We start from the raw sequence: 27,708 nt of genomic DNA on the forward strand, positions 1-27,708 counted from the left end.
GCCCAGGCAACACAGTCTGCAAGTGTGTGCTGGGCGGTATCGCACTCGTGGCCGCAGTGATGACACCGCGTTGTGCGCTCTTTCCCTATCCTTTGCAGGTACTCACCGAAACAACCATGTCCGGTGAGCACCTGCGTCATATGGAAGGACACCCCTCCTTTGACCCTGTCTAGCCAGCTTTCTAGACAGGGCCTTATGGCCCCGACGGTGCGCTGACCTGGCAGCCTCTGATCTGCGAGGCTGTCTTTCCATCTGCTGATCAACGCCCGTCGGGAGTGGACCCTCACGGCATGCCGGAGACTTTCCGTCATTGTGATGCCCGCCCGCTGATATTGGCGTGTACGCGTGTACACGTCCGCGTACATGCGGGCGAGCATCTCCAAAGGGGGTACTCCGGAGAGCACCCCCACAGCTGCCCAGCTCACTGTCCGGTAGCCCCGGCAAATTCTGTTGGCCACCCGCCTCTGCACTTGCCTTAAGGCATTTCTTGGGCCGCGGGTGGCCTCCAGACGTTCCGTCCATACCGGGGCTCCGTACAGGAGCATGGCGTGAATAGTCCCAGCATACAGTCTTCGAACACTTCCGCCAGGTCCCCCAAGATTGGGCAGCAGGCGTTGAAGAGCCATTGCTGCCCTCTCTACCTTAGGGGATATACGGCGGAAGTGTTCTCGAAAGGTCCACTTTCCATCGAGGTGGAGGCCCAAATATTTAAGGCAGGCCCCCACCTCTATCGAGGTGTCCTCCACTTGGATGTGGGCTCTCGGTGGCGCCCCATGAGAGCCATCATGTAAGAAGATGGCTTCTGTTTTTTGGGGCGCCACTTTGAGCCCCATCTGTCTTATAAAGCGCACAACGCGGCAAACGGCGAGATTCGCTCGAGCGGTTGCTTCTTCCCACGAGTTCCCTCTGGCCATCACCAACGTATCATCTGCATAACACACCGTGTGACAGCCAGAGGGGAGGGCTTGCCGAAGAACAGCGTCGTATGCGAGATTCCACAGTAGGGGTCCCAGTACTGACCCCTGCGGAACCCCGCATGCCATTCGACGCTTTTGTTCCTCGGCATTTCTATCCGTATAGGCCAATTGCCTGTCCCGGAAGTAGTCCGCCAGGATTGACACCAGATACGGGGGGACCCGGTGATAGTCCAGGGCCGCCCCGATCCGGTGCCATGGCAGGGTGTTGAAGGCGTTTGATATATCTAAGGATACCGCCAACAACACCCCGCCTTCCTCCGTTACGGCCTCCGCGATCGAACGAACCTTAAGTATCGCGTCGATAGTAGATCGTCCGACCCGGAAGCCGTATTGCTCCTGGCTGAGATTAGGACCCTCCCGGGACAAGTGGTAGACGAGGCGGTCCACTATGATTCTTTCAAGAATCTTACCCGCCTCGTCTATTAGGCAGATTGGCCTATAGGCCGAGGGTTGATCCCTCGGCTTGCCCTCTTTTGGAAGGAGGACGATGTTTGCCTCCTTCCATTCTCGTGGGAATGAGCCCATGCGGAAACATTCGTTGTATATCCTCCGCATGGGCCCCGCAAGACCCCGATGGGCGAGAGCCCAGACTTTTCCGTGGATGCCATCAGGTCCGGGCGCTTTCCCGTTTTTGATTTTTCTGATGGCATCCCGGAGCTCTCCCTCCGTGACCCCCATGGCCTCCTCGTCCCACACCCAGTCCAACGCCGGAATCGGGTTAGCATGTCCCTCCTCCAGCGGGAACAGGGTGTCCACGACTTGGCCGATGAATTGGGGGTCCATAGACTCCGTGATTGGGGCGCCTCCACTTTTTAGTTTTTTCAAAACTATGCGATAAGGGCGCCCCCACGGGTCGTCATCCAGGGAGGAGAGCAACTCATCCCAGGCTCTCGCCTTTGCCTTCTTTATCAGGACGCGTAGGTCATCACGCTTTTCTTTATAAGCGTCCCACGCGTCCTGGTATCCTTCGGGGTCTAACCGCTCGAACTTCTTCCGCCTGCAGACTTTCCTTCTGGCGTGGTCGGAGGTTCGCCTTGCTTCAGCGATTTCCTCCGACCACCAGTAAGTTTTTCGGGGGGACCTCCGTTTTATCCTGGGCATGGCTGCATCACAGGCATCGCTTACCGTTTTAAGCAGCCAAGCCCTTTCTTCCTCTAGGTCCCCCCTATTATCCCTTCCTCGAACCATCAGGGCCGCCTCGACCGCGGCCAGAAACGCGTCCTGATCAAGTTTCCTGAGGGCCCATCTTCGAGAGACAGCCTCTCTGTTTCGGCGGCGCTCTATTACTTCGCGGGGGAAGGCACCGACGGAGAACTCCACGTATCTGTGGTCAGAAATGGTTTCTACCTCCGTCAGCACCTCCCACCCGCTCACCAACCTTGAGGCAGAGGGAGTGATCCATGTTAAGTCTACGATTGACTCCCCCTGCCTCCTTACACATGTGGCCTTCCTTCCTCTGTTACAGGAGAGGAGGCCACTTCGCGCCGCCCAATCCAATACTTGACCACCCCGCCAGTCACCGCGCGGGGAACCCCAAGCGTCTGATTTGGCATTGAAGTCCCCCGCGACGATCATCGGGGCGGGGTGGTATTCCGTCAGCTGTCTCTCAATGGCGTGCAATCTCCCGCAAAAGTCTCTTCTACTGAGACTCGGCGGGAGATACACGCCAACAACAATGATGGACCCCCATCTTACCGTGACAGTGCCCTCCCCCGATTTTAAGAGCTCCATCGGGGGGGAGTTTGACGCGCCTCTGTGGGTGATCGCAGCCAAGCCGTCCGTACTACCTACCCAGTTATTCTCTGGTATATGGTGCGGCTCGGCTACGACCCCCAGGCCGCAGTCTCTCTCCGCCATATTCTGGAAGAAGAGATCCTGGGCTGGCCCTGAATGGTTCACATTGGCTTGTAGCACCTTACAAGCCATCTTCAGTTGTGATTACATCCACGGGTCCCACCTCCATAGCGGTGGGATCTGCATCCATTAAATTTAGTTGGAGGCGCGTTTTCTTAGCGCCTCCTTCCGGGAGTTTCTCCTCCTCCTCCCTCTTAGCCCCCCTTATGCGTGGAGGCCTTTGTTCTTTCGGGGCCTCCACCGTAATATTTAGGTCGATTAGGGGGGGAGCCTCTTTTTGTATTTGAGGCTCCACCACCTCTCGCGCAGGGGTAGGGACCTTCCTGGGGAAGGGGGGATTCACCACTTTATTAAGTGGGACCCCCCTTCTGCCCTTTTGCACCGGTATGCACGATTTACTTCCCGCCCTATGCTTGGCGGGAAGTCCCTTGTCTGCGCATACCGGGCAGCTGACTTCAGCCACACAGTTTCTGGCTGCGTGGCCCTCAATTCCGCAGCGGTAACATTTACCGCTACGGTCTTCTTTGTTAGGGCACCGCGCGCGCACGTGCCCCCCCTCCAGGCATTTGTAGCACTGGAGGGGTCTGGTGTCTAGTATTTCGGCGCGCACAAGTGCCCATCCTATCTTTAGATTGGTCATACCCACTATGCGGTTTGCTGCTGTTAGTGGGCAGCGGACCCAAACGATCCCCATTCCACCTGGGGTTTTTCTTATTTCCCCCAGGTGGATTTCCTCTTCTTCGCAGCCACCTGCTGTGGCTATCGCTTTTATCACTTCGGAGGCTCTGATGGACTCATCGAGCCCCCGAAGTCTTATCTCAGCCATTTTAGTTGGGCGCTGCACCCTTGCGCCCGCCGTGCCTCTTAAGGCTTCCCTCATTCCGAGGGCGAACTTATCTGCTTTTTCATGGCTGCCCGCCCCCGGAATCTCAAAGATATATGAGCCCGTGACTCCTCGTCTAATCTTGGCACCTTCCATATTTAGGCCTTTGGCCTCCATCTTCTGCCGGGCCTCCCGGAGAGTTTTCTCATAAGTTCCGGGAGGACACGTCAGCGTTATCGCTGCCGTTCTTGGCTCTCTCCTCCTTTTCGATTTGGCCTCTTGGCCAGGTTGGGAGGGTTTGGCAGCTGTAATTGCTTTGCCCCCCTTCACCTTTGCAGCTGCAACAACCTCATTCGTAGCCGCTGCTGCTGTTTTGGTTCTTCTTACCCTCCTGGAGACCACCTCGCTCCAGGAAGGGGCGCCCGTATTCGGAGGCTTTGGGGCCTGGGGTGTTTGTAGTGCCCCTTCTTTTTTCCCTGTGGCCAGGGGCGTAGATTTCGCACCTGGCTGCTTCTGTGGGGGTGGGGCTGTTTTATTTCCCTTTCCCGTTCCCTTGACTTTAGGCTTGGAGACCCTTTCTGCTGCTGGCCGCGAAGGTGGGTTAAGAGTTGTAGCAGGTACAACTCTGACCGCCTTTTTGACAACCTCTATGCTCTTGACCGTTGGTTTGGCAGCGGCAGGTTTCTCCTCTTGTGCCGGATTTCTTTGTCCGGCTGTTACCGGTTTTGTTCTTTTTATTGATTTGGGCTGTTGTTGTTGCTGTTCCCTGTTTTCCTGCTTACCCTCCTTTTTGTTTTTCAGGGTTTCCCCATATGTTTTTATGGGACAGCCCAGTCGTTTGTCCAGCTCCCTCACAACAATGCCTTCAATCATCGCCACCATGGCCATAAATTTCTCCCTTTCCTTGGCCTCCTCCTCTTCCTTCTTATTTTGTGGGACAATGTATTCAACGTGTCCTTGTTTTATATACATTGTCCCCTTTGTGTTAGAAGGGGGATTGTCCCTTCTCCAACCCGATTGGGTGGTGTCCTCGCTGCGGTAGAAGGATGAATGTTCCTCCTCGTTGTTAACAACGTCCATCATCTCTATGTGTCTGTCCTGACCCCTCATTCTTCCTATTCCTGAGATGCCCGGGATTCCCCCGCCTTGTGGTGGAGGTGAGACCCCCCGCATTTCATAGTCCTCGATCAGGGAGGCTTCCCCACCCTCAGGTGGAAGCGAGGTTTCCCTGATTATCCCATCTCCATGGGTTGACAGGACCCCCCCACTTCTGGGTGGAAGTGGGGCTCTGTCAATCCGTTTTCTGACCCTAGTTCTTATCCTGGCGCTATCTGCGCTAAGCGGTCCTTCCCTTTCGTCATCTGATGTTTCCGAATGGAGCTTTTTACGAGATTTGTTTCTGCATTCCCGTTCCACTCTTCGCTCCAGTTGCTGCTTCTCTAGCCTCAACTGGTGTATTTGGTTTTGCAGATCCCTTATTTGCTTTTCAGCTGAGGTTTCTGTCGGGTTTTGCGCCCTTATAGCCAGTACTGATGCAGCCGCGCACATATCTGCGGCTGCTTCCTTGGCCTGTCTCACCAATGGGCCTTTCAATTGTTTTGACAGCACGGCCACTTTATATATTGCCATCGCCTTCTCTGAGGCGATTGCTGCTAGGTCAGGGATTGGTGCCTCGTTATATTCATCTCCCTTGTCCCTTATCCTCTCAAGGAAGTCGTAGTACGATTTACCTGGATTTGGCTCTTTCAAGGGGTCCAGTATTACTTGTTCCGTGCGTGCTTCCTGTTCTTCTTTTTTCCTCCTAGCTTTCTCAGCCTTCCGTGTTTCCTGTTCTCCAGTGCTTGGTGGCTGGCCCGGTATCGATGGCAGAGCCTGTCCAGGTGCAGGCACTGGCGTTAGAGCTTGTCCCTGTCCGAGTGCAGGCACTGGTGTTAGAGCCCGTTCCTGTCCGAGTGCAGGCACTGGTGTCAGAGCCTGTTCCTGCCCGGGTACAGGCACTGGTATTAGAGCCTGTTCCTGTCCGATTGCAGGCACCGGTGATGGAGCCTGTCCCTTTCCGGCTTCTCCTTTTCCCTTCTGTTCCTGTACCGACATATGTGACCTGGTACGGAGTGCGGGGAAGTCTTTCTCATTGAGAATGGTTGTTGTTGCAGGTCTTGAAATATTGCCTTCCCCTTCCCCTTCGCTTAGTAGATTGTCTGTATCTACTTCTGTGTCCGTGCAGGTTACGGATTCCGCCATTTTTCTCTTTTGCGCGAGTGTGTTGCTTCTCGCCTTTTCACGCTCCATTATTTTCTTTTGGCGCTTTTGCGCAGAACCGTCCTTGGCTTTGCTCTTACTCGACGTCTTAGAAAGAGTCGAGGAAAGGCTGCTGGTCGAGTCACACTTAGCCAGGTCTACCAGATTTACTGTGACCGGCCTTAATAAGTCCCCGTGCCAAAAATACTTCTCTTCTTGAGAAGTGCAGGCGTCTCCTTTGTTGAACGCCTCCTCCAGTTCTTTCCGCAATCTCGCTCCATCTGTATTATTTTTTGTTTGATTGTCACTACTCATTTTTGGTTGATCCCGCTGTCCCGCTGCGGCTCCGTCCCTCAGGGTATACCCCCACCGGCCAAGGGGTGCCCCGAAACATGACCGGCCACACCCCAAGGCCGGGCCCCAAGTTCCCCCGGGGAGGGGACATATGTCTTGGCCGGGGGGATACCACACCCCGGCCAGACTCCGAGCCCCTTACACACCCGTGTGAGATTTGACGCCCACACGGGCTTTCAGGGGTCCCGCACCTCCGACAATGCGGGCACCGCAGCGGGTGGCGCCACCCGGGGGGCCCCACGGACGCTTTGGACAGGGTCGCCGCTCCCCGGCCCTGCCCTACACGCCGTGGCGACCAGCACGTCCCCCCGCCGGGAATCACGTCCAGCGGAAGGGACTACGCCTCTCCTGACCGGCCGGTTCGGAAGGGGAAACGGTCCCGACCGGCCAGGAGTACCTGCTCTCGCCGCCGAGCCCTGCCTCGGAATAAGTCCGAGCGGCCTCGGCGGCAGGTCCGCGTGGCACCCTCCGGGCTATGCCCCTTGGGTAACCCCTCCGGGCAGAGCCCCTCGGGTAACCACGCGTGACCTCCACGCCGCGCCCGGCCCGAGCTCGGAATACGTCCGAGTGGCCCGGGCGCGGCTACCCCCCAGGGACGCTGGGACGGAGACCCAGGCTACCCAGCCTGGAGACTCCCAACCAGCACCCTGGGGTACGTCTTGTCGCCGGGCCCCGCCTCGGAATATGTCCGAGCGGCCCCGACGACTGACCGCTGTGATCCCCTCCGGGCGATGCCCCTCGGGTTAAACCCTCCGGGCGATGCCCCTCGGGTGATCACAGCTGGTCCCCTCCCCCGCGGCCCCGGCCGCAAAAATCCCCACCCCGAGACCCCGGGGAAAATACCCCCGGGAGAAAAACCCCCGAAAAATACCCCCCCGAGACACCAGAGCAAGAACCCCGCGGCCCGGGCCGCAAAATGCATGGCGGGAGGGCAAGCGCCGAAGCGCCGTGCAATGCCCTCTCCTAACGGTGCCATGCCACCGGGCGTTTGTATTCCGGGTCGCCATCCCTTACCACATACGAGCCGAGGCTCTATAGAGGAAGTGGGCCCCCTCCTCCCAAAAGGGAGGGCTCCCCGGGACTGGGGAAAACTCCCCAGACTCGGGGAGTTAATGTACCCGACGTTACTCGGGTACGGGATGCTGTTAGCACCCCTTGCAAGACTATCCTCTTGCAAGGGGTGAGCCCTCTCGCCACGGCAAGGCCGCATCCCACGAGAGGGAACCTTTTTTTTTTTTTTTTTTTTTTTTTGTTGCGTAGTGGAAATCCTCATGGATACCCCCGCCTCCGGGAAGAGGACGGGTGGTTATGTGGGACTCCTTGCTCCCCTTGGCCGATCCACGAATGAATCGGTCAGGGGGCGCAAGGCCTACCTCACTAAAACCACTACGGATACCTTCGCGGGCGTTTTACGGGGGACGGCGAGGATGCTGGTTTCCCATGCCGTCTCGCCGCCCCCCCGCCTTAAGACCTCCCGAGGAGAGTGCCACTGAAGGCGACACTCTCCCCCCGCAAGTGCGGGTTCTCGCGGTTGCGGCGCAGGGCGGTATCAACCCCACGCCGCGCCCTCCCAAAAAAGATGGGGGGCGGGGTCACGGCTCGAGTGTCCCGCTCGAGCCGTCACCCCCCGCCTCCAGAGTGGTGCTCCTTCCCCCTCCCAAAGGGAATGGGGATTCGGCAAAACACCCCGGAGGCCCTCACCAGGGAAGCCCCTCCCTGAAGGGGAAGGGGACCCTCTACGGCGTTGACGCCCTCCCACCGGTGCCTTGCGGCTCCCGGTGAGAGGGCCCTCCCGCCGCATCTACGTCCGTGAGGGGAAAGGTCGCACCCCGCGAGGCCGAGCAAAGCGCGACCCCGCAGGCGAAAGACCCCTCCCCTCGGCCCCCCCGGCAGCGGCCACCTCCGCTCCCTTGGGAGTCAGGACCCGGCCACAACCGAGGGGGTTGCCCGTTTGGGGGCGCGACCGCACCGGCCCCGCCTAAGCGAGGCCGACGCGCCCGCGCCCCCAATTCTCGAGAGGTCTTCGGGGAGGAGCCCCGGGACTTAGACGTCCCCAGCCCCCCCCCGGAGACCTCATCCCGCGTCGTGTTTCGACGCGGGTATGTATGAGGCGGGCCCCCCCCGATCCCCGCCACCACAGGTGAGCAAGCCCCCCGATGGCGGGGAAAGAGAGGGCCCCCCCCTGTCCTCCGCACTTTCGTCTCCCTTCTTCCTCCTTTTTCTGAGGACGTACCCCCCCCGATCCCCGCCGCCACAAGTGGGCAAGCCCACCGACGGCGGGGCGGGAGGGGGCACGTCCTCCACCTCTTCGCTACTCCTTCTTACGCTGGGGGCGGGCCCCCCCCGATCCCCGACACCACAAACGGCCGAGGCCGCCGATGCCGGGGAAAGAGGGGGCACGTCCCCTTCCTCCTCCTCGCTGTTTTCTCCTCTACTTGCGCCGGGGGCGCGCCCCCCCCGATCCCCGACACCACAAACGGCCAAGGCCGCCGATGCCGGGGAAAGAGGGGGCACGTCCCCTTCCTCCGTTTCACTCTCTCTCTCTCCTCCCTCCCTTTCTCTCTCTCTTTCAGCCTCCTCCTTCTGCACCATAACTTTGCTGCAGAAGGAGGAGAACACCTTCCAAACTTCTTGATTATCTGTCATTGCCCTCACTATTGAGGGCAATGACAGATCCCTCCCTACAGCGGCCACGAGTTCCGTTCTTTCACCCGCCCAGGCAACACAGTCTGCAAGTGTGTGCTGGGCGGTATCGCACTCGTGGCCGCAGTGATGACACCGCGTTGTGCGCTCTTTCCCTATCCTTTGCAGGTACTCACCGAAACAACCATGTCCGGTGAGCACCTGCGTCATATGGAAGGACACCCCTCCTTTGACCCTGTCTAGCCAGCTTTCTAGACAGGGCCTTATGGCCCCGACGGTGCGCTGACCTGGCAGCCTCTGATCTGCGAGGCTGTCTTTCCATCTGCTGATCAACGCCCGTCGGGAGTGGACCCTCACTGCATGCCGGAGACTTTCCGTCATTGTGATGCCCGCCCGCTGATATTGGCGTGTACGCGTGTACACGTCCGCGTACATGCGGGCGAGCATCTCCAAAGGGGGTACTCCGGAGAGCACCCCCACAGCTGCCCAGCTCACTGTCCGGTAGCCCCGGCAAATTCTGTTGGCCACCCGCCTCTGCACTTGCCTTAAGGCATTTCTTGGGCCGCGGGTGGCCTCCAGACGTTCCGTCCATACCGGGGCTCCGTACAGGAGCATGGCGTGAATAGTCCCAGCATACAGTCTTCGAACACTTCCGCCAGGTCCCCCAAGATTGGGCAGCAGGCGTTGAAGAGCCATTGCTGCCCTCTCTACCTTAGGGGATATACGGCGGAAGTGTTCTCGAAAGGTCCACTTTCCATCGAGGTGGAGGCCCAAATATTTAAGGCAGGCCCCCACCTCTATCGAGGTGTCCTCCACTTGGATGTGGGCTCTCGGTGGCGCCCCATGAGAGCCATCATGTAAGAAGATGGCTTCTGTTTTTTGGGGCGCCACTTTGAGCCCCATCTGTCTTATAAAGCGCACAACGCGGCAAACGGCGAGATTCGCTCGAGCGGTTGCTTCTTCCCACGAGTTCCCTCTGGCCATCACCAACGTATCATCTGCATAACACACCGTGTGACAGCCAGAGGGGAGGGCTTGCCGAAGAACAGCGTCGTATGCGAGATTCCACAGTAGGGGTCCCAGTACTGACCCCTGCGGAACCCCGCATGCCATTCGACGCTTTTGTTCCTCGGCATTTCTATCCGTATAGGCCAATTGCCTGTCCCGGAAGTAGTCCGCCAGGATTGACACCAGATACGGGGGGACCCGGTGATAGTCCAGGGCCGCCCCGATCCGGTGCCATGGCAGGGTGTTGAAGGCGTTTGATATATCTAAGGATACCGCCAACAACACCCCGCCTTCCTCCGTTACGGCCTCCGCGATCGAACGAACCTTAAGTATCGCGTCGATAGTAGATCGTCCGACCCGGAAGCCGTATTGCTCCTGGCTGAGATTAGGACCCTCCCGGGACAAGTGGTAGACGAGGCGGTCCACTATGATTCTTTCAAGAATCTTACCCGCCTCGTCTATTAGGCAGATTGGCCTATAGGCCGAGGGTTGATCCCTCGGCTTGCCCTCTTTTGGAAGGAGGACGATGTTTGCCTCCTTCCATTCTCGTGGGAATGAGCCCATGCGGAAACATTCGTTGTATATCCTCCGCATGGGCCCCGCAAGACCCCGATGGGCGAGAGCCCAGACTTTTCCGTGGATGCCATCAGGTCCGGGCGCTTTCCCGTTTTTGATTTTTCTGATGGCATCCCGGAGCTCTCCCTCCGTGACCCCCATGGCCTCCTCGTCCCACACCCAGTCCAACGCCGGAATCGGGTTAGCATGTCCCTCCTCCAGCGGGAACAGGGTGTCCAACGAGAGGGAACCTAACCTAACCTAACCTTTTTTTTTTTTTTTTTTGTTGCGTAGTGGAAATCCTCATGGATACCCCCGCCTCCGGGAAGAGGACGGGTGGTTATGTGGGACTCCTTGCTCCCCTTGGCCGATCCACGAATGAATCGGTCAGGGGGCGCAAGGCCTACCTCACTAAAACCACTACGGATACCTTCGCGGGCGTTTTACGGGGGACGGCGAGGATGCTGGTTTCCCATGCCGTCTCGCCGCCCCCCCGCCTTAAGACCTCCCGAGGAGAGTGCCACTGAAGGCGACACTCTCCCCCCGCAAGTGCGGGTTCTCGCGGTTGCGGCGCAGGGCGGTATCAACCCCACGCCGCGCCCTCCCAAAAAAGATGGGGGGCGGGGTCACGGCTCGAGTGTCCCGCTCGAGCCGTCACCCCCCGCCTCCAGAGTGGTGCTCCTTCCCCCTCCCAAAGGGAATGGGGATTTGGCAAAACACCCCGGAGGCCCTCACCAGGGAAGCCCCTCCCTGAAGGGGAAGGGGACCCTCTACGGCGTTGATGCCCTCCCACCGGTGCCTTGCGGCTCCCGGTGAGAGGGCCCTCCCGCCGCATCTACGTCCGTGAGGGGAGAGGTCGCACCCCGCGAGGCCGAGCAAAGCGCGACCCCGCAGGCGAAAGACCCCTCCCCTCGGCCCCCCCGGCTGCGGCCACCTCCGCTCCCTTGGGAGTCAGGACCCGGCCACAACCGAGGGGGTTGCCCGTTTGGGGGCGCGACCGCACCGGCCCCGCCTAAGCGAGGCCGACGCGCCCGCGCCCCCAATTCTCGAGAGGTCTTCGGGGAGGAGCCCCGGGACTTAGACGTCCCCAGCCCCCCCCCGGAGACCTCATCCCGCGTCGTGTTTCGACGCGGGTATGTATGAGGCGGGCCCCCCCCGATCCCCGCCACCACAGGTGAGCAAGCCCACCGATGGCGGGGAAAGAGAGGGCCCTCCCCTGTCCTCCGCACTTTCGTCTCCCTTCTTCCTCCTTTTTCTGAGGACGTACCCCCCCCGATCCCCGCCGCCACAAGTGGGCAAGCCCACCGACGGCGGGGCGGGAGGGGGCACGTCCTCCACCTCTTCGCTACTCCTTCTTACGCTGGGGGCGGGCCCCCCCCGATCCCCGACACCACAAACGGCCGAGGCCGCCGATGCCGGGGAAAGAGGGGGCACGTCCCCTTCCTCCTCCTCGCTGTTTTCTCCTCTACTTGCGCCGGGGGCGCGCCCCCCCCGATCCCCGACACCACAAACGGCCAAGGCCGCCGATGCCGGGGAAAGAGGGGGCACGTCCCCTTCCTCCGTTTCACTCTCTCTCTCTCCTCCCTCCCTTTCTCTCTCTCTTTCAGCCTCCTCCTTCTGCACCATAACTTTGCTGCAGAAGGAGGAGAACACCTTCCAAACTTCTTGATTATCTGTCATTGCCCTCACTACTGAGGGCAATGACAGATCCCTCCCTACAGCGGCCACGAGTTCCGTTCTTTCACCCGCCCAGGCAACACAGTCTGCAAGTGTGTGCTGGGCGGTATCGCACTCGTGGCCGCAGTGATGACACCGCGTTGTGCGCTCTTTCCCTATCCTTTGCAGGTACTCACCGAAACAACCATGTCCGGTGAGCACCTGCGTCATATGGAAGGACACCCCTCCTTTGACCCTGTCTAGCCAGCTTTCTAGACAGGGCCTTATGGCCCCGACGGTGCGCTGACCTGGCAGCCTCTGATCTGCGAGGCTGTCTTTCCATCTGCTGATCAACGCCCGTCGGGAGTGGACCCTCACGGCATGCCGGAGACTTTCCGTCATTGTGATGCCCGCCCGCTGATATTGGCGTGTACGCGTGTACACGTCCGCGTACATGCGGGCGAGCATCTCCAAAGGGGGTACTCCGGAGAGCACCCCCACAGCTGCCCAGCTCACTGTCCGGTAGCCCCGGCAAATTCTGTTGGCCACCCGCCTCTGCACTTGCCTTAAGGCATTTCTTGGGCCGCGGGTGGCCTCCAGACGTTCCGTCCATACCGGGGCTCCGTACAGGAGCATGGCGTGAATAGTCCCAGCATACAGTCTTCGAACACTTCCGCCAGGTCCCCCAAGATTGGGCAGCAGGCGTTGAAGAGCCATTGCTGCCCTCTCTACCTTAGGGGATATACGGCGGAAGTGTTCTCGAAAGGTCCACTTTCCATCGAGGTGGAGGCCCAAATATTTAAGGCAGGCCCCCACCTCTATCGAGGTGTCCTCCACTTGGATGTGGGCTCTCGGTGGCGCCCCATGAGAGCCATCATGTAAGAAGATGGCTTCTGTTTTTTGGGGCGCCACTTTGAGCCCCATCTGTCTTATAAAGCGCACAACGCGGCAAACGGCGAGATTCGCTCGAGCGGTTGCTTCTTCCCACGAGTTCCCTCTGGCCATCACCAACGTATCATCTGCATAACACACCGTGTGACAGCCAGAGGGGAGGGCTTGCCGAAGAACAGCGTCGTATGCGAGATTCCACAGTAGGGGTCCCAGTACTGACCCCTGCGGAACCCCGCATGCCATTCGACGCTTTTGTTCCTCGGCATTTCTATCCGTATAGGCCAATTGCCTGTCCCGGAAGTAGTCCGCCAGGATTGACACCAGATACGGGGGGACCCGGTGATAGTCCAGGGCCGCCCCGATCCGGTGCCATGGCAGGGTGTTGAAGGCGTTTGATATATCTAAGGATACCGCCAACAACACCCCGCCTTCCTCCGTTACGGCCTCCGCGATCGAACGAACCTTAAGTATCGCGTCGATAGTAGATCGTCCGACCCGGAAGCCGTATTGCTCCTGGCTGAGATTAGGACCCTCCCGGGACAAGTGGTAGACGAGGCGGTCCACTATGATTCTTTCAAGAATCTTACCCGCCTCGTCTATTAGGCAGATTGGCCTATAGGCCGAGGGTTGATCCCTCGGCTTGCCCTCTTTTGGAAGGAGGACGATGTTTGCCTCCTTCCATTCTCGTGGGAATGAGCCCATGCGGAAACATTCGTTGTATATCCTCCGCATGGGCCCCGCAAGACCCCGATGGGCGAGAGCCCAGACTTTTCCGTGGATGCCATCAGGTCCGGGCGCTTTCCCGTTTTTGATTTTTCTGATGGCATCCCGGAGCTCTCCCTCCGTGACCCCCATGGCCTCCTCGTCCCACACCCAGTCCAACGCCGGAATCGGGTTAGCATGTCCCTCCTCCAGCGGGAACAGGGTGTCCACGACTTGGCCGATGAATTGGGGGTCCATAGACTCCGTGATTGGGGCGCCTCCACTTTTTAGTTTTTTCAAAACTATGCGATAAGGGCGCCCCCACGGGTCGTCATCCAGGGAGGAGAGCAACTCATCCCAGGCTCTCGCCTTTGCCTTCTTTATCAGGACGCGTAGGTCATCACGCTTTTCTTTATAAGCGTCCCACGCGTCCTGGTATCCTTCGGGGTCTAACCGCTCGAACTTCTTCCGCCTGCAGACTTTCCTTCTGGCGTGGTCGGAGGTTCGCCTTGCTTCAGCGATTTCCTCCGACCACCAGTAAGTTTTTCGGGGGGACCTCCGTTTTATCCTGGGCATGGCTGCATCACAGGCATCGCTTACCGTTTTAAGCAGCCAAGCCCTTTCTTCCTCTAGGTCCCCCCTATTATCCCTTCCTCGAACCATCAGGGCCGCCTCGACCGCGGCCAGAAACGCGTCCTGATCAAGTTTCCTGAGGGCCCATCTTCGAGAGACAGCCTCTCTGTTTCGGCGGCGCTCTATTACTTCGCGGGGGAAGGCACCGACGGAGAACTCCACGTATCTGTGGTCAGAAATGGTTTCTACCTCCGTCAGCACCTCCCACCCGCTCACCAACCTTGAGGCAGAGGGAGTGATCCATGTTAAGTCTACGATTGACTCCCCCTGCCTCCTTACACATGTGGCCTTCCTTCCTCTGTTACAGGAGAGGAGGCCACTTCGCGCCGCCCAATCCAATACTTGACCACCCCGCCAGTCACCGCGCGGGGAACCCCAAGCGTCTGATTTGGCATTGAAGTCCCCCGCGACGATCATCGGGGCGGGGTGGTATTCCGTCAGCTGTCTCTCAATGGCGTGCAATCTCCCGCAAAAGTCTCTTCTACTGAGACTCGGCGGGAGATACACGCCAACAACAATGATGGACCCCCATCTTACCGTGACAGTGCCCTCCCCCGATTTTAAGAGCTCCATCGGGGGGGAGTTTGACGCGCCAACCTAACCTAACCTAACCTAACCTTTTTTTTTTTTTTTTTTAACGTCTGGAAAATGCGCAACCGCATACCCACCCGCCTCGGGGGAGGCAAGGTGGGTTATGTGGGGCTGGGGGTGTAAGCGACCCCCGACCCACTAAAAACCAGACGGCGACACTCGGCCTTGCGAGATGTTCTCGGGAACCGCTAGAGGCATTACGTCCGAGAGCATCTCAGGCTGCGCGTTGACTCGCGCCCTACTCGCGAGGAGGGAGACGTTTGTCTCACTCCTCATGAGGAGAGGTGGGTGTCGCGCCACGCTCTCCTCCTCACGGGGGACTACGTGCAATGACCCACAAGTCCCCCGACTTGTGGATCTGCAGTCCCCGTAAATCCCACTTGTCTGTGGGATTTACTCCATCCTCCGAACTGAGGATGGTAGTCTACGAGGCCGACTAAGTGTCGGTCTCCATCGCTACCGCCTCCTCCCTAACACTGGCCAGTTTCTGCTGGCCAGAGGATGATGCTGCTGATGGCCCGGCAGGGACTCGCTTCGCCGCGAGTGTACCGGGCTTTTTCGCCTTCCTCGACGCTTGCTTTGAGGGAGCGGCCGTGGCCAATCTCTCCGCAAGCGGCACATCCTCCATCCGCCTCGAGGGTGGTTTGGGTTTGCACCCTCTGCCACCCAGTCGGTGCGCGGCTGACAAACCCAGATCGGCGCAAGCCAGGCATTTGGGTTGCGCCGTGCACCCCTTGGCACTGTGGCCCAGCTCCCCGCACCGGTAACAGGCGGTGCTGCGGTCCACTGCCGCTTTGCACCGGGCTCGGACGTGACCGTGTCCGAGGCACCGGAAACAAAAAACGGGTCGAGCCTTCAGAGTCTCCACCTTGACTCTGCTCCACCCGATTTGCAGCTTTTCTGCTCTGGCCAATTTGCTGGCCACCGAGACCGGGCAGCAGACCCAGGCTGAGCCTGGGCCAATAACCTAACCTAACCTTTTTTTTTTTTTTTTTTTTTTTAACGTCTGGAAAATGCGCAACCGCATACCCACCCGCCTCGGGGGAGGCAAGGTGGGTTATGTGGGGCTGGGGGTATAAACGACCCCCGACCCACTAAAAACCAGACGGCGACACTCGGCCTTGCGAGATGTTCTCGGGAACCGCTAGAGGCATTACGTCCGAGAGCATCTCAGGCTGCGCGTTGACTCGCGCCCTACTCGCGAGGAGGGAGACGTTTGTCTCACTCCTCATGAGGAGAGGTGGGTGTCGCGCCACGCTCTCCTCCTCACGGGGGACTACGTGCAATGACCCACAAGTCCCCCGACTTGTGGATCTGCAGTCCCCGTAAATCCCACTTGTCTGTGGGATTTACTCCATCCTCCGAACTGAGGATGGTGGTCTGCGAGGCCGACTAAGTGTCGGTCTCCATCGCTACCGCCTCCTCCCTAACACTGGCCAGTTTCTGCTGGCCAGAGGATGATGCTGCTGATGGCCCGGCAGGGACTCGCTTCGCCGCGAGTGTACCGGGCTTTTTCGCCTTCCTCGACGCTTGCTTTGGGGGAGCGGCCGTGGCCAATCTCTCCGCAAGCGGCACATCCTCCATCCGCCTCGAGGGTGGTTTGGGTTTGCACCCTCTGCCACCCAGTCGGTGCGCGGCTGGCAAACCCAGATCGGCGCAAGCCAGGCATTTGGGTTGCGCCGTGCACCCCTTCGCGCTATGACCGAGTTCACCGCAGCGGTAGCATGCGGTGCTTCGGTCTATCGCTGCCCTGCACCGGGCCCGGACGTGCCCATGTCCAAGGCACCGGAAACAGAACACGGGTCGAGCCTTCAGAGTCTCCACCTTGACTCTGCTCCACCCGACTTGCAGCTTTTCTGCTCTGGCCAGTTTGCTGGCCACCGAGACCGGGCAGCAGACCCAGGCTGAGCCTGGGCCAATGTCCGAGCTGCGCCGGATCTCACCCACTCGGACGAGCTCCTCCAGGCATCCCGTCGCCGCGGCGATTGCCAGGGAGACGTCTTTGGAGGTGGTGGCCACGTCGAGGCCCCGGACCCTCAACTCCGCGGTCTTTTGGGGCTGCGTGACCCTCACCTCCTCCTTCTCTTTAAGCACCTCTCTCATCCGCTCAGCAAGCTGCCGAGCTTTTGAGAGCCGGTCCTTACCAGGGATCTCAATGACCAATCCCCCCATCATCGATGGCCTAATCCTCGACCCTACGATGCCGAGGTCCTGGAGGGAGATCTTCTCCCTCGCCTCACCCATCACTCGGGCGTAGGTCAGGCCACTGCCCTCTTTGTCCGCAATCGTGACCGTTACGGCCGCGGTTGCGGGCGCTCGCGGGCCCCTCTTCCTTTTCCTCCGCGATGTTTTGCGGCGCCCCTTATCTGGCTTCGCCGCTTGACCCGCGCCCGTCTGCTCCCCGGCTAGCGGAGCCGCAGACCCCTTGGAAGCCCGCGGTAGACGCTTATCAGCGCCCGCGGACCTCCTTCCTACGACCTTCGACCATAGTTCGTTCGTATTCCCCCCCGAGCCAATACAGTCCCTCACCACAGACGATCCCCCCCCCTTCCCAGAAGACGACGGAACCCCCGCAGCTTTAACCCCCCGCGGAACCCCGGCTGATGGAGGTTTGTTCCTCCCCCGGAGTTCTAGCTGCCCACGCAGCTCCCTATTCTCGTCTCGACATTTTTGCATTGCCGAGATGGAGGAGTCCAGGACTTCCGCCATCTCGGCCCGCGTGTTGTCGACCTCCTGTTTGAGCTCTGTAATTCTGCTCAGGAGAGCCTCGACCTCTTGTGCGCTAAGCCCACAAGGGTCCGCATTATCCTCCACTGTGGTTGGGCAGGGGGAAGTCCCCCTGTCCACCGCTGTCGGAGCTGGAATTGGTGCCGGAATGTTCGGGCACCACTCCGAATCCCGTGCTGGCGGGTCGGACTCCTCCTCCTTCTCCATGTCGACGTCCCTGTTTCTGAGCTTGCGCTTCAGAGCAGGGGGTCGGCGCGACGGAGAGACGGATGCCCTCGCAGTGGCCAGCTCTGCTTTGGCCGCCGCGAGCGACCTCTTGAGATCATCGATCTCGGCATCCGCCTTCTCCTTACCACTCTTGAGCGTCTGGGCGTACACTTTCAGGGCGCTGAGTTCCTGCGAAGGAACTGGTTCCTCCGAGGCGCTGCGCGCTCTCTCCATCAGGACGGCCAGGGCAACCTGGACCTCCCTAGCCGCTCTTCTTAGCGCCGTGCTAAGGGTCGACTGCAGTCCTTTTGAGACATCAGAGGTCTTGTCGACAGCCATAAGGTGACGACTAGCCCTCGCATATATCTCCGATGTTCTCTTTGACTGAAGCTCAGCCATCATCTCCTCCTCGGTGGGAAGGCTGTCCCTTCCCCTGGTGCGCTTTGGAGGGGCGTTCGCGTCAAGGACGTAGAGCGCCTCCTTCAGGCGGACCTCCTTCTCTAATATGGCAAGGCGGTCGGCGCGGGCCGCCGTCATGCCAGTATATTCTTGGGTAGTTGGGGGCCGACCTCGGCCTCTCTCCACCGCCTCCGTAGCCTTCCTCTGATCCCTGTGGACCTCCTCCACGTCCACATCCATGTCCTCCTCCTCGTCAGAAGACGAGGAGAAGGAGGAGGAATGTTCCCACTGGGGGTCCGGGGAGACATGCGCCTGCCTCATCGTCCCAGTGGTGGCTTTACTTCCGCTCTCCCTTTTGGTTAAGGGAGCGGAGCTTGCGGAAATCTTTCCGCCTCGGTCCACTCTTGTAAGCCGTACGGTTGGCTGAGAGGTGCCAGCCTTAGGACAAGCCTTAGACTTAGGCTTCCCCCGCACTTGTACGGCCTTAAGTCCACCCTTGGTGAAGCGGATAGCCAATTCACCACGGGAGCTCGCTTCCAACTCCCGTGGAGGCCCGACGTACGATGACGATGAGGAGGCTGCCGGGACAATACAGCCTCTCCCACCGGCCGCTGCGGTATCCGATCCCGCTGCGACAGTAATGATCGTCTCGTTCTTAGTGTCCATCATGATAAGTGTAAGAAGTTGGCTTTATTCTCTGGGGATCCCACCCATAGGACGGTTGGGTACCAACCCTATAGAGCCCGTCCTGCCCTCATTCATTCATCCACACACACACGCATACCGCCTTTCCAATCAAGGAAAGGCCTTGTACCAGGAAATCCTGGTACTGGTCGCTCTTGGCACCCAGTACGACAGTGTACTGGGTGAGCCCTCCCACCACGACAAGGTGGCGACCGACGGGAGGGAACCTAACCTAACCTAACCTAACCTAACCTAACCTAACCTAACCTAACCTAACCTAACCTAACCTAACCTAACCTAACCTAACCTAACCTAACCTAACCTTTTTTTTTTTTTTTTTTTTTTTTTTTTTTTTTTTTTTTTTTTTACGTCTGGAAAATGCGCAACCGCATACCCACCCGCCTCGGGGGAGGCAAGGTGGGTTATGTGGGGCTGGGGGTGTAAGCGACCCCCGACCCACTAAAAACCAGACGGCGACACTCGGCCTTGCGAGATGCTCTCGGGAACCGCTAAAGCATGACATCCGAGAGCATCTCAGGCTGCGCGTTGACTCGCGCCCTTCTCGCGAGGAGGGAGACGTTTGTCTCACTCCTCATGAGGAGAGGTGGGTGTCGCGCCACACTCTCCTCCTCACGGGGGACTACGTGCAATGACCCACAAGTCCCCCGACTTGTGGATCTGCAGTCCCCGTAAACCCCCCTTGACTGGGGGATTTACTCCATCCTCCGAATTGAGGATGGTGGTCTGCGAGGCCGACTAAGTGTCGGTCTCCATCTCCTCTTCCTCCCTACAACTGGCCGGTTTCTGTCGGCCAGAGGACGATGCTGTTGGTGGCCCGGCAGGGACTCGCTTCGCCGCGAGTGTACCGGGCTTTTTCGCCTTCGTCAACGACGCTTGCTTCGAGGAAGCTGTAGCTACCCTCTCGGCGAGCGGCATGTCCTCCTTCCGCCTCGAGGGAGGCCTGGGTCTACACCCTTTGCCTCCCAATCGGTGCGCGGCTGGCAAACCCAGGTCGGCGCAAGCCAGGCATTTGGGCTGCGCCGTGCACCCCTTGGCACTGTGGCCCAGCTCCCCGCACCGGTAACAGGCGGTGCTGCGGTCCACTGCCGCTTTGCACCGGGCCCGGACGTGACCGTGTCCGAGGCACCGGAAACAAAATACGGGTCGAGCCTTTAGTGTCTCCACCCTGACACTGCTCCACCCGACTTGCAGCTTACCTGCTCTGACCAGCTTACTGGCCACCGAGATCGGGCAGCAGACCCAGACTGAGCCTGGGCCAACGTCCGAGCTGCGCCGGATCTCCCCCACTCGAATGTGCTCCTCCAGGCACCCCGTCTCCGCGGCGATAGCCAGGGAGACATCTTTGGAGGTGGAGGCCACGTCGAGACCCCGGACCCTAAGCTCCGCGGTCTTCTGGGGCTGCGTGACCTTCACCTCCTCCTTCTCCTTGAACACATCCTTCATCCGCTCGGCCAACTGCCGAGCTTTGGACAGGCGGTCCTTTCCGGGAATCTCTATAACAAGGCCCCCCATCATTGATGGCCTGAGCCTCGACCCCGAGATGCCGAGGTCTTGGAGGGAGATCTTCTCCCTCGCCTCGCCCATCACCCGGGCATAGGTCAGACCACTGCCCGCATTGTCCGCAATCGTGACCGTTACGGCCGCGGTTGCGGGCGCTCGCGGGCCCCTCTTCTTTTTCCTCCGCGATGTTTTGCGGCGCCCCTTATCTGGCTTCGCCGCTTGACCCACTCCTGTCTGCTCCCCGGCTAGCGGAGCCACAGACCCCTTGGAAGCCCGCGGTAGGCGCTTATCAGCGCTCGCGGACTTCCTTCCTACGACCTTCGACCATAGTTCGTTCGTGTTCCCCCCCGAGCCAATACAGTCCCTCACCCCAGAAGATCCCCCCCCCTTCCCAGAAGACGACGGACCCCCCGTAGTTTTAACCCCCCGCGGAACCCCGGCTGATGGAGGTTTATTCCTCCCCCGGAGTTCTAGTTGCCCACGCAGCTCTCTATTCTCATCCCGACATTTCTGCATTGCCGAGATGGAGGAGTCCAGGACTTCCGCCATCTCGGCCCGCGTGTTGTCGACTTCCTGCTTTAATTCTGTGATCCTGCACAGAAGAGCCTCAACCTCTTGTGGGCTAAGCCCACTAGAGGCCGCGTTGTCCTCCACTACGGTTGGGCAGGGGGAGGTCCCCCTGTCCACTGTTCTCAGAGCAGAGCTTGGTGCCGGAATGTTCGGGCACCACTCCGAATCCCGTGCAGGCGGGTCGGACTCCTCCTCCTTCTCCATGTCGACGTCCCTGTTTCTGAGCTTCCGCTTCAGAGCAGGGGGTCGGCGCGACGGAGAGACGGATGCCCTCGCAGTGGCCAGCTCTGCTTTGGCTGCCGCGAGTGACCTCTTGAGATCATCGATCTCGGCATCCGCCTTCTCCTTACCACTCTTAAGCGTCTGAACGTACGCTTTCAGGGCGCTCAGCTCCTGGGAGGGGACCGGTTCCTCCGAGGCGCTGCGCGCTCTCTCCATCAGGACGCCCAGCGCGACCTGGACCTCCCGCGCCGCTCTCCTTAGCGCCGTGCTAAGGGTCGACTGCAGCCCCTTTGAAACGTCGGAGGTCTTGTCGACAGCCATAAGATGCCGACAAGCCTTCGCGTAAATCTCCGATGTTTTCTGTGTTGAGAGCACAGTTCTCATCTCCTCCTCGGTGGGAAGGCTGTCCCTTCCCCTGGTGCGCTTTGGAGGAGCGTTCGCGTCAAGGACGTAGAGCGCCTCCTTCAGGCGGACCTCCTTCTCTAATATGGCAAGGCGGTCGGCGCGGGCCGCCGTCATGCCAGTATATTCTTGGGTAGTTGGGGGCCGACCTCGGCCTCTCTCCACCGCCTCCGTAGCCTTCCTCTGATCGCTGTGGACCTCCTCCACGTCCACATCCATGTCCTCCTCCTCATCAGAAGACGAGGAGGAGGAGGAGGAATGTTCCCACTGGGGGTCCGGGGAGACATGCGCCTGCCTCATCGTCCCAGTGGTGGCTTTACTTCCGCTCTCCCTTTTGGTTAAGGGAGCGGTGCTTGCGGAAATCTTTCCGCCTCGGTCCACTCTTGTAAGCCGTACGGTTGGCTGAGAGGTGCCAGCCTTAGGACTAGCCTTAGGCTTCCCCCGCACTTGCACGGCCTTAAGCCCACCCTTGGTGAAGCGGATAGCCAATTCACCACGGGAGCTCGCTTCCAACTCCCGTGGAGGCCCGACGTACGATGACGATGAGGAAGCTGCCGGGACAATACAGCCTCTCCCACCGGCCGCTGCGGTATCCGATCCCGCTGCGACAGTAATGATCGTCTCGTTCTTAGTGTCCATCATGAGTAGTGTAAAAGAAGTTGGCTTTATTCTCTGGGGATCCCACCCATAGGACGGTTGGGTACCAACCCTATAGAGCCCGTCCTGCCCTCATTCATTCATCCACACACACACGCATACCGCCTTTCCAATCAAGGAAAGGCCTTGTACCAGGAAATCCTGGTACTGGTCGCTCTTGGCACCCAGTACGACAGTGTACTGGGTGAGCCCTCCCACCACGACAAGGTGGCGACCGACGGGAGAGAACCTAACCTAACCTAACCTAACCTTTTTTTTTTTTTTTTTTTTTTTTTTTTTTTTTTTTTAACGTCTGGAAAATGCGCAACCGCATACCCACCCGCCTCGGGGGAGGCAAGGTGGGTTATGTGGGGCTGGGGGTATAAGCGACCCCCGACCCACTAAAAACCAGACGGCGACACTCGGCCTTGCGAGATGTTCTCGGGAACCGCTAGAGGCATTACGTCCAAGAACATCTCAGACTGCGCGTTGACTCGCGCCCTTCTCGCGAGGAGGGGGACGTTTGTCTCACTCCTCATGAGGAGAGGTGGGTGTCGCGCCACACTCTCCTCCTCACGGGGGACTACGTGCAATGACCCACAAGTCCCCCGACTTGTGGATCTGCAGTCCCCGTAAATCCCACTTGACTGTGGGATTTACTCCATCCTCCGAATTGAGGATGGTGGTCTACGAGGCCGACTAAGTGTCGGTCTCCATCTCCTCTTCCTCCCTACAACTGGCCGGTTTCTGCTGGCCAGAGGATGATGCTGCTGATGGCCCGGCAGGGACTCGCTTCGCCGCGAGTGTACCGGGCTTTTTCGCCTTCCTCGACGCTTGCTTTGAGGGAGCGGCCGTGGCCAATCTCTCCGCAAGCGGCACATCCTCCATCCGCCTCGCGGGTGGTTTGGGTTTGCACCCTCTGCCACCCAGTCGGTGCGCGGCTGACAAACCCAGATCGGCGCAAGCCAGGCATCTGGGTTGCGCCGTGCACCCCTTGGCACTGTGGCCCAGCTCCCCGCACCGGTAACAGGCGGTGCTGCGGTCCACTGCCGCTTTGCACCGGGCTCGGACGTGACCGTGTCCGAGGCACCGGAAACAAAAAACGGGTCGAGCCTTCAGAGTCTCCACCTTGACTCTGCTCCACCCGATTTGCAGCTTTTCTGCTCTGGCCAATTTGCTGGCCACCGAGACCGGGCAGCAGACCCAGGCTGAGCCTGGGCCAATGTCCGAGCTGCGCCGGATCTCACCCACTCTAACGAGCTCCTCCAGGCATCCCGTCGCCGCAGCGATCGCCAGGGAGACGTCTTTGGAGGTGGTGGCCACATCGAGGCCCCGGACCCTCAACTCCGCGGTCTTTTGGGGCTGCGTGACCCTCACCTCCTCCTTCTCCTTAAACAAGTCCTTCATCCGCTCGGCCAGCTGCCGAGCTTTGGATAGGCGGTCTTTCCCAGGAATCTCTATTACGAGACCCCCCATCATTGATGGCCTGAGCCTTGACCCTGCAATGCCAAGGTCTTGGAGGGAGATCTTCTCCCTCGCCTCGCCCATCACCCGGGCGTAGGTCAGGTCACTGCCCTCCTTTCCCGCAATCGTGACCGTTACGGCCGCGGTTGCGGGAGCTCGTGGACCCTTCTTCTTTTTTCTTTTTGCAGTCTTGCGGCGCTTCCTGTCAGGCTTCGCCGCTTGACCTGCACCCGCCTGCTCTCCGGCTAGCGGAGCCGCAGGCCCCTTGGAAGCCCGCGGTAGGCGCTTATCGTCGCCCGCGGACTTCCTCCCCACAACCTTCGACCATAGTTCGTTCGTGTTTCCCCCCGAGCCATTACAGTCCTTCACCACCGAAGATCCCCCCCCCTTCACAGAAGATGACGGACCCCCAGCAACGTTACCCCCCCGCAGAACCCCGGTAGATGGAGGTTTATTCCTCCCCCGGAGTTCTAGCTGACCACGCAGCTCCCTATTCTCGTCCCGACATTTTTGCATTGCCGAGATGGAGGAGTCCAGGACTTCCGCCATCTCGGCCCGCGTATTGTCGACTTCCTGCTTTAACTCTGTGATCCTGCACAGAAGAGCCTCAACCTCTTGTGGGCTAAGCCCACTAGAGGCCGCGTTGTCCTCCACTACGGTTGGGCAGGGGGAGGTCCCCCTGTCCACTGTTCTCAGAGCAGAGCTTGGTGCCGGAATGTTCGGGCACCACTCCGAGTCCCGTGCAGGCGGGTCGGAGTCCTCCTCCTTCTCCATGTCGACGTCCCTGTTTCTGAGCTTGCGCTTCAGAGCAGGGGGTCGACGCGACGGAGAGACGGATGCCCTCGCAGTGGCCAGCTCTGCTTTGGCTGCCGCGAGCGACCTCTTGAGATCATCGATCTCGGCGTCCGCCTTCTCCTTACCACTCTTGAGCGTCTGGGCGTAAACTTTCAGGGCGCTGAGTTCCTGCGAAGGAACTGGTTCCTCCGAGGCGCTGCGCGCTCTCTCCATCAGGACGCTCAGGGCTACAGTGACCTCCCGCGCCGCTCTCCTTAGCGCCGTGCTAAGGGTCGACTGCAGCCCCTTCGATACGTCGGAGGTCTTGTCGACAGCCATAAGGTGCCGACAGGCCTTCGCGTAGATCTCCGATGTTTTCTGCGCTTGAAACGCAGCCATCAGTTCCTCCTCCGTGGGAAGGCTGTCCCTTCCCCTGGTACGCTTGGGCGGAGCATTCACGTCCAAGACGTATAAAGCCTCTTTTAGGCGCACCTCCTTCTCTAAGATGGCGAGACGATCGGCACGGGCCGCCGTCATGCCGGTGTATTCTTGTGTGGTTGGAGGCCTACCTCGGCCTCTTTCCACTGCCTCCGTTGCCTTCCTCTGGTCTTCGAGGACCTCCTCCACGTCCACGTCCATTACCTCCTCCTCGTCCGAGGATGAGGAGAAGGAGGAAGAATGCTCCCACTGCGGGTCCGGGGAGACATGAGCCTGTCTCGTCGCCGCAGTGGTGGTATGTCTCTCGCTCTCCCTTCTGGTTAAGGGAGCGGTGCTTGCGGAGATCTTTCCGCCTCGGTCCACCCTTGTTAGCCGGACGGTTGGCTGTGAGGTGCCAGCCTTAGGACTAGCCTTAGGCTTAGGCTTACCCTTCAGCTGTACGGCTTTAGGACCACTCTTGGTGAAACGGATCGCCATTTCACCACGGGAGCTCGTTTCCAACTCCCGTGGAGGCCCGACGTTTGATGACGATGAGGAGGCTGCCGGGACAATACAGCCCCTCCCACCGGCCGCTGCGGTATCCGACCCCGCTGCGACAGTAATCGTCGTCTCTTTATTGGTGTCCATCATAGTAGTATCAATAAAGTTTGGCTTTTCTTTCTGGGGATCCCACCCATAGGACGGTTGGGTACCAACCCTAAAGAGCCCGTCCTGCCCTCATTCATTCATCCACACACACACACACACCGCCTTTCCAAGCATGGAAAGGCCTTGTACCAAGTAACTTGGTACTGGTCGCTCTTAGCACCCAGTACGACAGTGTACTGGGTGAGCTCTCCCACCACGACAAGGTGGCGACCGACGGGAGAGAACCTAACCTAACCTAACCTAACCTAACCTAACCTAACCTTTTTTTTTTTTTTTTTTTTTTTTTGACGCTGTGGAAACCTCATGGTACCACTCATCCCCCGGGTAGGGGATGAGGGTTATGTGGGACTCCTTGTCCCCCATCACCGATACACGAATGTATCGACGATGGGGTCCAAGACCTACCTCACTAAAACCACAGCGGGTGCCTTCGCGGGCTATTCGGGGGATGGCAAGGAACTGCCGAAGCATTACTTCTTGCCATCCCCAAGCCTTTTCATCCCGGGAGAGCATCTTCCCCGAGAGGAAGATACTCTCCCCCCGCACTTATCGTGCGGTTCTTCGCGGTTGCGACGCAGGGGGACACCACCCCCACGTCACGCCCTCCCAAAAAGTTTGGGGGGCGGGGTCACGGCTCGAGTGTTCCCGCTCGAGCCGCCACCCCCGGCTCCCGGAACGAGGCTCCCTCTCTCTCCCAAAGGAAGAAGAGATTCGGCCAGCGCTCCGGGAACCCTACTCCTGGGAACTCCCCCCCAGAAGAGAGGGGAGAACCCCCGCAGGCAGCGCCACCCTCCCACCGGCGCTCTAAGGCACCGGTGAGAGGGCCGCCGCTGCCGCGTCCATACCCGGGGGACCACGTGCGATGAGGCTCCTGGCGAGCCTCTGTGGTCCCCATGCCCCCGGGCCGCGGTTCCCTCCATTAACGGGATTCGACCATTGGTCCGGGGGCGTCACCGAGGCCCTCCCCGGGAGGAGGACCTCGGCCGGGGGGGCGGGGACGGATGCCGCCCGACTCCCGGCCGCAAGGCTTTCGCCGTGCGGCCGCCAGCCAGGCGACACCCGCCCCCGCTCCCCTCCTAGAACTACTACTTCTCCGCCCCAAAAGGGGCCTTCGTTCTCCTATCGTGCGGGGGAGGCACAGCGCCCCCCGCCCAACCAATCGCCCTAATTGGCCTCCCATCTTTGTCTCCGGACGAGGGGGGCATAGCGCCCCTTGTCCTTCATCCTTCCCTCTTAGCGTACCCCGTCAGGGGGGCGTCTCCTTGTACGGCGACGAGGTGGTCCGCCTCCGCGACCCCGCCTCGGCGGGCCGCCCCCGTCGCCGTCTCCTCTATCTCGGGCCCCCTCTCGCGCCCTCTCCGCATCCTCCTTCTGCCTCATGACTGATGAGCAGAAGGAGGTTACCGCCTTCCATTCTTCCTCGCCGTCGAGCATCCGTTCCACCAGTGTCGACAGCGAGAGGTCTTCCCCGACTTTATCAGTAAGGACACTGCGCTCGTTGGCCCATGCGGGGCAATAGGCCAACGTGTGCTGCGCAGTGTCCAATCCATCCTCGCAGTGGTGGCATGCTGTAGTTCGCTCCTTCCCGATTCTGCACAGGTATTCCCCAAAGCAACCATGCCCGGAGAACACCTGCGCAGTGTGGAATGACACCTCATTGCCTCGCGGCCTCTTCACCCATTCCTCCAGGTGTGGCCGCACGGCCCCGACGACGCGAGTCCCGGAGTTGGTCTCCGGGATGTTGAGGAGATATTCCTCCCATCTCTCAGTCATGCGTCGCCGGGCACGGAGTCTCATACCCCTTCTGACCCCGGCAGTCATACGTATGTTCCGCCTCTGAAGCTCGCGCGTCTGATCGTACGTTTCTTGGTACATCAGCGCGACGAGCTCCATTGGCGGAAGCCCCGCCAGGGTCGCGGCCGCCGCATGTGACACTGTCCGATAACCGCGCACCACCCTTATCGCGATGCGCCGCTGCACTCTACGCAGGGCGTCTTTTATGCGAGGAGTGGTGAGCGCAGCCCCAGCCCAAACCGGTGCCCCATAGAGGGCAACCGAGTTGACAATGCCGGCGTACATGCGGCGGACCCT

The 27,708-nt window shown here is 59.8% G+C and overlaps 1 protein-coding gene across 1 annotated transcript; it reads right to left on the reverse strand.

The window, feature by feature from the left end:
- Positions 1 to 2,892: 2,892 nt before the first annotated feature.
- LOC145947534 (uncharacterized) lies at positions 2,893 to 10,614 on the reverse strand. The gene is made up of 2 exons (XM_083057317.1): positions 9,066 to 10,614; positions 2,893 to 6,173 (listed from the first exon to the last, which is right to left on the reverse strand). The coding sequence occupies exons 1-2, from the start codon at positions 10,612 to 10,614 to the stop codon at positions 2,893 to 2,895; spliced, it is 4,830 nt and encodes a 1,609-aa protein (XP_082913443.1).
- Positions 10,615 to 27,708: the final 17,094 nt, after the last annotated feature.

The sequence above is a fragment of the Prenolepis imparis genome, unplaced genomic scaffold (genome assembly GCF_030444845.1).
Source record: "Prenolepis imparis isolate NDT839.2.m4 unplaced genomic scaffold, iyPreImpa1.0 SCAF_97, whole genome shotgun sequence".
Classification (NCBI taxonomy): domain Eukaryota; kingdom Metazoa; phylum Arthropoda; class Insecta; order Hymenoptera; family Formicidae; genus Prenolepis; species Prenolepis imparis.

Coding starts and splice junctions, on each gene's coding strand:
- LOC145947534 (XM_083057317.1), bottom strand. CDS start 10,614: ATGGGGGTCACGGAGGGAGAGCTCCGGGATGCCATCAGAAAAATCAAA. Junction 6,174..9,065: donor CACCGGACATGGTTGTTTCG/GTGAGTACCTGC, acceptor AAAATAATACAG/ATGGAGCGAGATTGCGGAAA.